Genomic DNA, 12,419 nt, shown 5'->3' on the forward strand with positions numbered 1-12,419 from the left:
TAAACTCTGAAATACTATAATACGTCATCGGAACCAGAGTCAGGGCTTTTTTCTTCCCTGTCACTGTGAAATCTCATCGGTGGTGCTTAGGAAAGCAGTAGAGCCAGTTATTCAGCACCTAGTGGCCAGAATGCAAGAATACAAGTATTGTGAGGAAAAAATAATACCAGAAGCACGTTTTTGCAAGTTTTGTTCAATTACAGTAATTTTTAATTATTTATGTCATTATACTGTCATGTATATATAATTTTCAAATTTAACACTGTCCATTCAGGTTGTTGAAATTAAGCAACTTCAGTAAAGGACTGGGAGGCCTGCTGTTTTTTTCTGGGGCTTTGAATAACATGCATATGATACAAATTAACTATATAAGCATGCACTAGATAGAATTCCTGAATAACAATAGCAACAGCAGAATTAACTGGCTGCTTAACCTCTAACAAAGATGATACATAACTGTTGCTTCTTGTTTAACCTTAAACTTCAGATTATTTTCAAAGTTAGAATATTGTGTTAAAACTTAATGTTTCATAATTCTCACCAAAGTATCCAAATAATATAATTTTTACATTAACTTCTAGTGTTTTATTCTGAATTGAAGTTCAGTTTTACAAATTCAGGTTTACAAAGTTTGTGTTTTTTAAATGTAGCACGTTAGCTATATTAAGCTTGTAAGTCCTGAGGAAGAGATAGGATAGATAACAAGCTCTAATTTCTTTTCCCTACATAAAGAGATAGTGTAAATTTTAGCAGCTCTCATAGTGATAATATTTTAGTTAATAACTAGTTTAGTCTTGCTTATGTAGAAAATGCAGTTTCCATATCAGCTTCTGATTTTTGGCACATACATTTTTAAGATCAGAGGTAATCTCTACAGATGTCTTCAAAGTGTGAAAAGAAATTACTTAATAATGAGGATTACGATTTATTTACTTTTTCTAGTAAAAATAACGTAGTTCTCCATATTATTCTGGTTGTCTCAGTGCTTGAATATTTGCATGGTTATTAAATCACTTAAATCTTTTAATGTGTAGTTGTGAAATGTAATTCATAATGATGTGGTTTTGTACTGGAACAGGTAGAGCTCTTACCTGTTGACATGCCTGTAAGCTTTTAAGCTACATTATGACATAGCTAATGGAAGGAAACAATGCTAGTGAAATACTGTATCTAACCCATTCCCCTCATCAGCCCATGCCACACAAATAGGTGCTCTTTTTATTAAAGATAATCAGATTTATAAAACATAGGTGATTGACTGAATGGCCTGCAGATGCTTTTATTAAATGAGTGATGTATGAAGAAGCCACTAGATGTGGAAATTAAGGACCTGTTCCAGCATTGGTGTTTGATTTGAAAGGCTGATACTTTGACTTGCTGTGTAGCCCAGTTCCCAAGCTGCATCCCAGGTAGCTACATGGAGCAACAACATAGTGTTTTCAATGGAAAGTTCTGTTCTGAAAGTGACTGATGGTCTGTAAGGAATTACAAGATTTGATGATGGGTCATTGTCCTGAAAGTTTGGGGACTGCTGTTGTAGAAAACAGTGTTAAGATGCAGAGTGGTGACTGTGATAGTGTTAGCATGGATTCCATCTGTTAAAATAAGAGGTAGACATACGTTTTTCTGCACTTAGAAAAAGCAGTTTTTCATCTTAGGTAGGGTAGCGTCTTGGAAAGTTCCTCTTATGCTTGTACAGATGCTTGTGCTTAACGCTACTTGCTTACAGGAGAATTGAGTAATGGTGGGGTTTTTGTGAAGAAATTTTTTTTTTTTTAATATACAGAGACTAACTTACGTAATCCTTGAAGTAGTGCAACAGGGAAGAAGTGACAAATACTTTCAAACTCCATCTTAAAGCTTGACAAATCCCTTTACTTTCTGCATTCCTTGACTTCACTTCATTCATGTGTTCCAAGAACACCCTGCATTTTCAAAATGTGAAGGTTGTCTTCCATTTTTATTTCATTAAATTGATCGGATTTATTTCAGAAAATATAATTCCTAGCAACTATTTAGGAAGTAAGATTTGGTATTTTAAAATATATTGAATTTTTTTTTTTTTTTTTTTTTAAATGTAGAAAAACTATCTGACTACTGGTGAAGTAGATCCATATACTCAGGGATTATCTCTTCCTATTGATGAGCGAAGATCTGCCAAGGTAAATATCTGGAAATGAAACTTGAAAATGAACCTGGAATTTTAAACTGTTGTGGAATAATTATTTCCACTTAAGTTTTTTTTTTGTTTGGTTGGGGTTTTTTTTTTACACTGTTTACAAGTGAACATTTTTGGAGGTGGTCGTTAGAATAATTTTCAGAAAAGTGAAGTCTTTAAATTTTGTTTTTGTTGTAAAATTTTTATTCCTAGGTTACCTGTGCTCTTAAATTTTAGATAATTAGATGTGTAATTCTATACTGATACTAGTTTGAGGTTTGCTACTTCTAATTCACATCTGCAGGGCGCTTGGTGTGTTCAAAAGCTCTAGTGGTTGTGCTTGGGTTTTGTTCAGAAATAAATATTGATCTAATAAAGAACATTGTTTTCCTCTTAATTATATATATACTTTTCCAATTTATTACTCTTCTTACTGCGGCCTGAAGATAATTTTAAAAATATTTGCTTGTAGTTTTTTCTACAGTGATACTCTTATCAGTTCCTATCAAAACTGAAGGAAGTGTGCTTTCTGCTGTACACAATTTGTTTTGATGTCTTTGTGTACGCTTTAACCTACCTGCTTATCCTCATGTGATTTTTTTTTTTTTTTTGAACAGATAAATCCAGGAATCTAAATAAAAGCTGATCTGGTATTTCACATATTGCCTGCTATTAATATAGGAATCTTCCCAATTTCCAATCTTTCTTTGAGAATACAGATACTAATGTGTTTTGTGAAAGGAATGCACATTCTCTCTCTGCGTTTAGCCCCTTTGATCTCCCTGAGGTTTCTTACCAGTTTATGGTCTTGCTTTCATATGTTGGAGAAAGATACCAGCCATAGCATTCTCTCTGCTATTGGAGGTTGATGGGAGTTAGAGTATGAAGATGCAACATGCATATGTGCATTTTCTTAACCTCTGATCCATTCCTCTGATGCATAGTATGATTCTGTGAAAGCCTAAACCAGTCTTACAGGGGTCACCTCTCCTCCTGCCCTCACACTGCTGGCTTTATATTCCCAGTTCCTTTCTTCCTTGTAAATTGATCCAGGAAGTTGAATTAGCAGAAACATTGTAATTTAGCAAATATTTTTGCTGATTCAACGAACACCAACTGGTTAGTTGTTAGGATTGGTCAAACCCCGGTGGAGATGCAAGGCAGAAAGAGAAACTGTGTTGCTGGAGGAGGACTGGATTGTTGCACCCTTGGGGGTTTTATTTGTTTTGGTTTTTTTAACCTATGCTGCCTTGGAGTTGCATTGTTGCTCTGTGGGGCTATGCTGTCTCTATAACCTGGCGCAAGACTTCTGCTATGGAATGTGTTGGTCTTGCCCTTGCTGTGCTTGCTTATGCTTTCTGCCTCTCTCGTGCTGGCAATAATGTTTGGCCATATGAGGAGCCAGGTGAGAACTGAAATAAGTGAAAATTGCTGTTATGAAAAAGCCCCAAACTCCAAACTATACTAGTGTTAAAAAAAAGGGAGGTAGCAAGAATGAAATGCCCAGGAAGGGGAAAGGACTCTTTCTCAGTGGCAGCATGCATTTGTGCTGAGTCAGCTTCAAGTTCTCATGAACTTTCTGTTAACTGTTGCGAGTATGTGTGCTAGAACAGTGAAAGATAAAGTATCTTTGATTAATTCTGTGGAAATTAAAGACATATCTGAACTGGGAACACGTCTGATTATTGATGTTTTTATATCATAGCAGCTCAATATTCGTTGAGATTTTCTGTATAAGTGCATTGTATCCTTTTTACCCATTTATTTATTGCTATTGCAGAACCTAAAAGCTGCCAGAAGATGTCACACTCTGCCCTGCTAAACTGTTAGCCTCTGGGCAGCTAATGATTAGAGCTCAACATTTGCATTTTGGTTTCCTCTATTAGGTAAAATGTGCAGTCACGCAGCATATTGAATTTTCTGCTGAGTGTTTTGCCACCTGTTAAAGACAATGCTAGTTTCTCAGCTTCGGAAAATACCCCTCAGGCAGCTTTCATAGCTGTCTGCTGGGTTTTATATTGTCACTTTCAGAAAACCTATAGACACAAATTTTGGAAGAAAAAGCCCCAGTTTTGGGGAGCATTGGTCTTATTTGCAAAACTATTCCTAAGCTAGTATTTCCATGGTGATTGAGGTATAAATTATTTTTGTTTGAAATTTGTTCATGGGAAAGTAAATTTCTATATAATGTTCAGATTTTTTTAATACCTTTTGCTTTTTTATTGGAAAATACTGCAGTGGAGAAGAGCATGATTCATAATATTGTAATATAATTCTCTTTTTTTCATTTGTATGATGGTTGGAATGAGGTAGTGTAAGAGATGCCCGGTGCTCTAAACATAAGGTACTAATATCAGAAAATAATGCAAATTAGAGTTGGCTTTACCTGGAGACTTTTGTATTTTATATTCTATTATTAGGCTATTGACGTACAATTCCTGCATATGTTTAGACCTGACCAAGCAAGTTTTCCTTGCATTCTTTGTGCTTTTGACTCTTTTTGCAGTCAGCTTAACTGCTCATTTGGATTTGACGGTTCGAGTTATATCGTAAACTATAATTGACACGTCTTGTTCATACATGTATTTGTTGTCCTGTTTTAATGATGAGTGGGGCAAGTCACAACTAACCTTAACATGAAAAAAAAATTGTATGTTTAAAAATCATCTGTAAATACATTCAGATTGGAAATTAGAAGGTGATTTCTAATTGTCAAAGGAGTGAGGCTTTGGAACAATTTTGGAATAGAATTATCAGGAGGAAACCTAACTGGTTTTAAGATGGAACTTGATATACAGTAGTGTTACTGGGGACTAGACTTCATGCCCAAGAAGTTGACTTCTATTTACAGATTTCAGATTAAGAGAAAGTACTATGTTCAAGAATGAACAAAAACCCCAAAGCAATTCAAGCCCTATTTGTACATCACAAAGAAGGGGGAGGGCAAACACACAGCTCGCTTGTATTCATTTAATACTGCAGTTCTGTGAAGTGAAAAGCTACTCAAAAATGCAAAATTTTGATGCCCTTTTCAATGCCTATTTTAGGAGAAACTACGGCTTGAAAGAAACAAGGAGTACAATCAATATCTCAGGGATAAAGAAGAATGGAATGAAAGGCTAAGGAAATTAGGGAAGAAAAACACAGAGGTAATACAGTTTTACTGAAGCTGATACAAAGAAGAACATAAATGATCTTGTCAATTGTTTTATCACTGGCTAAGACATACAAAGTAAGACAAAATAAGCAAAGAATGTTGTTCAGTTAGGCTACAGTTTTACTAATATATCTAGCAAGTTCTGGTTATGAGTCATACACTACAGTTCTTGATTCCTACTTCAGTCATGTCTATCTGGTAGAAGGATGTTTTAATTTTCCTGTGTGTCTGAAGGAAGTCCCTGGATTGTTCTTGGTGATAAAAGTGGTGGCCAAAAAAGCTGTCTCTTTGGACAAAATGTTGAGCTCCACACAGTGTTCCTTAGCTTTTATTTGTAGCGGCTTTTTCCTGTCTGTGTCCAGTTCATGAGAAAGCAAGGCAAGTGCAGGCAGCTGTTCAGTATATGGTGCTGTGCATTTGTGAATCAAAAAAAAAAAAAAAAGCCTTTGCTACTGAAAGTGAGCTAGACACATGCATAATTGAACTCCGATTCTGAGCTGAGGCCTTTGATTTGTATGGCAGTAGGCAGCTAAGCACCATGCAGCCACTTGCTTACTCCCCACCCCCAGAGTCAGAAGGGTAAAAGTGAGAAGACTCATAGATTGAGATAAAGACAGTTAATAAGTAAAGCAAAAGCCATGCACGCAAGCAAAGCAAAATCAGGAATTCATTCACTCCTTCCCATCAGCAGGCAGGTGTTTAGCCATCTCCAGGAAAGCAGGGCTCCATCGTGTGTAACAATTGCTTGGGAAGACAAACACCATAAACCTGAATGTCCCCCCCTTCCTCCTTCTTCCCCCAGCTGAGCATGATGTCATATGGTATGGGATATCCCTTTGGTCAGCTGGGGTCAGCTGTGTCCCCTCCCAGCTCCTTGTGCACCCCCAGCCTGCTCACTCGTAGGGCAGCATGAGAAGCAGAAAAGACCCTGACTGTAAGCACTGCTCAGCAGTAACGAAAATATCCCTGAATTATCAACACTGTTTTCATCACAAATATAAAACATAGCCCCATACAAGCTACTATGAAGAAATTTAACTCTATCCCAGCCAAAACCAGTACAACAGTCAACAGGGGATTTTTAGGTCCAATTAGCATTGTTGTGAGACCCTTTGTTTTAGTAATCTGGAAGCAATATATTGATCTGAGAAAGCCTCTTTACTGCTTGTTGATTGTAAAATCATGTGTAGAATGGGTAAATTTTCTTTTTAAAATATCATTGCCTTAGTTTAGCGATGGACTGCAATAATTTGGAACTCTCATCTAATGCAGGTTTGATTTAAGAAGGCCTTCCACTTTCTTTTCAGTATGGAAATTCTTAAGTGTACAGTAGTGTGAAAGCTAGGTCATTCTATGAAGGGACTTGTATTTGTGCTCAGAACAGCTGAAAGTTTATTGTCTGTCTTAGCGCAGTTGGCAAATGCAAATATCCATGTATTTATAATTTCTATCTAGAATAATGTTTCTTGTCTGTGTCCAGAAAGATTGTTTTCTTATGAGAAAGATCTTTTCCTCAGAGTGCATTGGAGTGTCATATAGTTGAAAACTATTTTAATCTGTCAAGACAGCTGTAAGGCAGTATTCAGGCATCCTTTAGATGTTAGAATTCAATATCTGATTCTTACTGGCTTCTTCAAGGGTTGAAGTGCTACACAACAGTGATCCCTAGGAAATACATGGCAAAAATGCACCTTGTGTTTGTGTAACTGAGTCTATGTATCTCTAAAGATTTTTCTACATATGTGGGCATTTATGTTTCCTCAGCTGACTTATCTAATCAAATCTATTTAGGGAGTCAAGGTTTTTTTCTTTCTGCTTTGTTTGTAATCCCATTGGACCTTTACATAATATTTTTATTATTCTTGTGTAGAAACAATTTTGCTGTCATAAAAGATCAAACAGGAAAAAAAACTGGTTTGGGTTTTTTGAGGTTCTTCCATCTCTGAAGGATGTTTGACTTGGAATGAGAGTCGAATGAGTCTCATGATTAACGTATGTGGCCTCAAAAATTTGATCCAACTGTTTAGATAATCATAGTATAAACTTCAGTTGCAAGGAACCTCTGGAAGTCATGTCATACGATCCCCTGCTCAGAGCAGGGTTAACTTCCCAGTTAGATCGGGTTGGTCAGGCCTTATCTGGTTGAGTTTTGAAAGGATGGGGAATCCACAGTTCCTCTGGGCAATTTCTCCCACTGCTTTAACTGCTTGAGCTCAAATTTTTACCTCCGTATTCCATCGGAATTTCCTTTGTTGCAACTTGTGACCATTGGTTCTTTGAAAACCATGATTCTGGCATCTCTGTAACCACCCGTTAGGTGGAGACTGCAATTACTAGTTACTCCTGCCCCCATACATACCCTCCTTAACCTTCTTTTTCCAGGCTGAACAAACCCAGCTGTGTCAGCTTCTCCTTTATGAACTTGAGTGCCTTAACCATCTCAGTAGCCGTCTTCTGCACTTTCTCCAGTTCATCAGTATCCATGGAGGGGGTGGGAAACTGGGCACACTCCACCAGAACCTGAATATTGAATAAATACTGAGCAGAGGAGAAGGATCACTTCCCTTGACCTGCTGATGACGCTCTTGCTGTTGCAGCCCAGGGTGTGGTTGGCTGTCATCACTGCAAGCGCGCTCTGCTGACTCATGTTGAGCTACTTGTCCACCACTAACCCAGGCCTTTTTCTGCAAAACTGCTTTCTAGATGGTCAGTGCCCAACCTGTACTGGTGCATGGCGTTATTCTGTCTCAGGTGCAGCATTTTGCATTTGCATTTGTTGATCTTCATGAGCTTTTTGTCAGCATATTTCTCCAGTTTGTCAAGACCGATCTGAGTGGCAGTCATACCCTTTAGTATATTGATCCCTCTTCCCAGTTGGGTGTCTTTTGCATCTTTAATTTATTTTTCATTACATTTTGTAAAGCATGAGTTACTGTTATCTTTATTCCACAGATGAAAGATTAGTGCACAGAAATACTACAGGATTTATCCAAAACCATGCTGTTTGCTAGAACTGTGTATTGGAACACTGGTCCAGTGTGTCATAGGGTTGGTTTTTATCCACTAAACTATCCTTTCTCATAGTGACATCTCCTAGGGAGCAAAGACATAGATTAAGAAATTGTCAAGTTAAAAGGTTGTGCTCATAGGTAAGAAGCATTTGCAGACTTGTCTGAATCTGGATAGAATAAAGATATCTAGTCTCTCGATGAGGTATAAAGTTCAAAGTGTTTTTTGATTCTTTGCACCTCTGAATCTGAAGGTCAAATTGGATTTCATAAAAGGCTCGTCCAGGATTGATAGCCATTCTTCTGAAAAACATTAGATAAGAGAGAGTGCTTTTTTTCCCTCAAGGAAAAAAAAAAATTCCTAGCTTTTAAGCCCTCCTTGAAATACTTTACTTGCTCACCTCCTACCTTTTCTCCAGTACCTGTTTAGGGATTGTTCGAAGAAATACAAAACCAAGTTTTTGCTCAATGTGATTTGTTTATATTCCGATCTTTTAATATTTTTTTTTTCCGTTAAACAGAATGAGATGGACAGGAATAAAAAACCTATTGCTGTTACCAGGCTCCAGCCAGAACTACATACAGAAGTACAGCCCTGTAATACAGGTGCAGAACCTCCCAAGAAGGATGCCTTTACTTCTACAGAAGGTTATGAAGAGCTGCTAAATAAGAGATGGCTGGAGGAAGACAGGTATCATAGGTTAGATGATGAGGTTGAATTAAGAAGTCAACTATTAAATAAGAGACTTGATGAAGATTTGGATGTTCCCAATCGAAGACATCGTGGATTTGCTAGCCAATCTGTAATTCCTATTAGGAAGCATCACAGACTTGATGAGGATCGTGATTTTGGTAGAAGATACTACAGAATGGACTATGATCCTGAGATATGTGAAGAAATGGACCCTAGATTTAGATGTGAAAGCGCTTATGACAGAAAAACTCCCCGTGTTTTTTATGCTGAAAGGTAGTCTTAATTCTGTTTTCTCCTTTATTTCTGTAGTGCTTGTTGACAGCCATGGTTTGTTCTCATTGAAAAGTAGGAAAGATTCACATGTGAAAGCAGGATTTTTGTACTTACTTTAAAAAGGAACTTTGCAATAATTTTGAGAAAAAATATTTAAAAATTGGAGTAGTACCTAAGACTATACATCACACATTAGGGAGCATTTTATATATTATGGCAAACCAAGGATACTAGAGAAATTACCCCAGAAAAAGAAGCCCACAATTCATTTTTATGAAGAGTAGTTTGCCAGAAAACATGTTAGTATTTGAGAGCAAACCCCTGTGCTGGGAATGCAAGATTTACGTGTATTTTCTTAGTCTGTAATAGTTATAGCAAGTCAATTTTCAATTCATATTCCAAAATTGGTTTGAGCTTCAGTTTTTGGTGCATGTCACTATGTGTTAGAAATGTAAAAATATATTTAAAAAAATTTATCTTTTTTTACTGCGTGTCTTGCTAAATGGCAGACTTTAAACATATACATAGTTGAACCAGATTCTGATGGTGTTAATAGGTGCTAATCTCAGTAATAACTACACAATCTGAATAAACATTTAAGAAAACCCAAACCAAACAAAAGAGGGTGTTTTAGATAAATCATTCAGGAGGAAAACTGATATTATGTACTGTTCATTATTAAACAGTCTTTACTGTGTTAACTGATAAATCAGTTTGGTTACTTTGACATAAATTGTTAATCTTTCTCTTGTAGCTCACTAATTTAAAAAGAAAAAAGGCATAACCTTCTCAGTCATTCAGGGTTTTGCAGTCTGGCCACCTTCGGTTATTCCATTGCAGGAACCAGTTGCTTTCAAAAACAGATGGGTTGTGGTGTGAAACAGTACCAAGCTTGAAACAGATGTGTTTTATGCAGCTAAATTCAAATGAAATAAAGCGGTCAAGTTTCTTGTAAATAAATTTCAAAAAAGATGCTTGAAGAGTGTTCATTTGTTCACATTACAGATCTTGGGAACATGAGTGTTGTAGATGTTTTGGTTTTTGGTTTTTTTTTTTTTTCCCCCATTTATGTTAAGCTTGTTGCCAGAATTATTTTACTGCAGTTGCTTCAGTGAAGGAGACACCACTGTGTTTCCCTTGTTAGGCAAAATAACCGCTTTTTTTCCCTAGAGTTAACACTTCCAGAAAAAACAGAAGGCAAATTGTACCACTCTCAACAGTGTTAAATACTACGATCATGTTTTATTGTTAATTGCTGGTGGACTGGTTAAATGATCTTTAGAGTCATTGTTTACAGGGATAATTTTCTGGATGGTACTGCAAATTAATAACTGGGAAAAAAACAAACCCTAAAGTGCTCTTCTATTGCAAAAGTGTTTTTCTAAATTGAATGAAGTCATGCTTCTTTTCTAGTTTCAAATGCCAATAGAGTTAAAATAACTTCTCTACAAAAATAGCTTTTGATATTCTTTCTCAGCCTTTTAAAAAAAAATGTAAAGGAATTAAGTAACTATGGAGAAAATGAAATGTCTGGAAGCATTTGGGAGATGCAGACTAAATAAATAGGTTATTTCAGAGTTTCAGATTGTATGTTCAGATGTGCTTCTAAAAGCAGGTATTTATTCATACAGTGTTTCTGAAAAAGACTAGCAAATGGAAACAGTGGTTAAATAGATAGCAGGAACAAGATTGCCTGTTTTCTGCTGAATGAGATTCAGAGAAGAGAATGCAAAATACAAAAATTGTTCCATCCTGTAGTGTAATATTGGTAGAAATGAGCAAAGGAGGTGTTAGGGTAGAGTCTTCTTGTCCCACAACTTTTCAGAAAGAAAAATATTAGAAGCTTGACTTAGGGTTTAACAAAGATAACCAAGATGTCTGTATTTTTGAGATTAACAGCAATGTTAATACTCTATGTTAATTAACACCTAGAAGGATGAATGTCTAATGCAATTGGACATAGAGTGTAATATTTAAATAAAAAATGACCACTCGATAAAGTTTGAGGGTTTACTTTGTTTCTCAAAGATGTATACAGAATTATATATGTAAAATATTAGCAAGAATGGTGTTTGAACCAACAGTAGGCAGTATCATGTGGCATAGAAGTATACTAGTTCTTAGTTATTCCAGAAAACACTGATGGTGCTTATATAAATATCTGTGGCCAATATATCACTAAGCAATTCATTGCATATTTGGAGAGGCCTCTGAAACAATTTAGTTCCAGTTTTCTTTTAAAAGAAAATACAGAAGATAGTCTTATCATTGTTATATTGGCAAACTTGGTGCATCTTCTTAAAAGAAGTTGCTGAACCATTACCTGAATTGCCTGAACTGAAATTTGTACATAAAATTAAGGTTTGATTTCCTCCCCCCTCCCCCCGTGTGTATTTTCTACTTTGCTGAATTTTTACTGAAAAATACTTTTTTTTTTTTTTTTAATTAAATGTGCTTCGTAATCTAGGACTCCTTTTCTCCTTTGCAAGGAGCTCCACTTAACCGTTTATGAACTATATTCAGTCACTCTTCAAGAAGGAGAAATGCATCTATTAGTTACTGACAGCTCAGCTTCTGAAGAGTTAGCATTTTTTTTTCTGCATTTCAGGCAAAGTCAACTTTTCCAGAACACATTTGGTTCATGACAGAAACTAAATTCATAAGGAGGAATATTTTTATTTGCTGTACTAAAGTTTTTATGTTTTTAAATGGGCTTTATTAGTTTGGAGAGGCAGATGTTTGCACCAGGACTTTTCAGAAAGGTTTCTGTTTTGGCAGAGGCACAAGGACTGTGGTATATTTCAGCAAATAGAAATGGTGACAGGGAAGTGAGAGGAAGTGCAAAATGTTTCGGTTCTTACAACTGGAATGCTTTAGTCCATCCCCAGCAGGCAGGTCTGTCCTATGAACAGGATACAACAGCTTCTTGATTGAATTGGGCCAGCATGTCTGGGCATGCCATGTTAAGCTTGCTGCATTTTACAAAAAAGGTTGCCTCTTGAATCCCAAGATTTTTTTCTTTGCTTCCTCCCTGCATCCTTTCATCACGCTATGGACTAGGCTTTCTATTTCCTGACTGTGTTTCAGTCGTACGTGACCAGCCTTGTAAGTAGCAGATTGATCATTATC

At 36.4% G+C, this 12,419-nt stretch overlaps 1 protein-coding gene across 1 annotated transcript in view; it reads left to right on the plus strand.

The window, feature by feature from the left end:
• The window catches only part of CSPP1 (centrosome and spindle pole associated protein 1), a 68,033-nt gene that overhangs the window by 9,508 nt on the left and 46,106 nt on the right, over nucleotides 1-12,419 (plus strand). The window contains exons 6-8 of the mRNA XM_075728233.1: nucleotides 2,082-2,162; nucleotides 5,206-5,307; nucleotides 8,845-9,290. Of these exons, the coding sequence (XP_075584348.1) occupies nucleotides 2,082-2,162; nucleotides 5,206-5,307; nucleotides 8,845-9,290 (629 nt within the window). The remainder of the gene's footprint in view (nucleotides 1-2,081; nucleotides 2,163-5,205; nucleotides 5,308-8,844; nucleotides 9,291-12,419) is intronic.

Source organism: Pelecanus crispus, chromosome 2 (assembly GCF_030463565.1).
Source record: "Pelecanus crispus isolate bPelCri1 chromosome 2, bPelCri1.pri, whole genome shotgun sequence".
Lineage (NCBI taxonomy): Eukaryota > Metazoa > Chordata > Aves > Pelecaniformes > Pelecanidae > Pelecanus > Pelecanus crispus.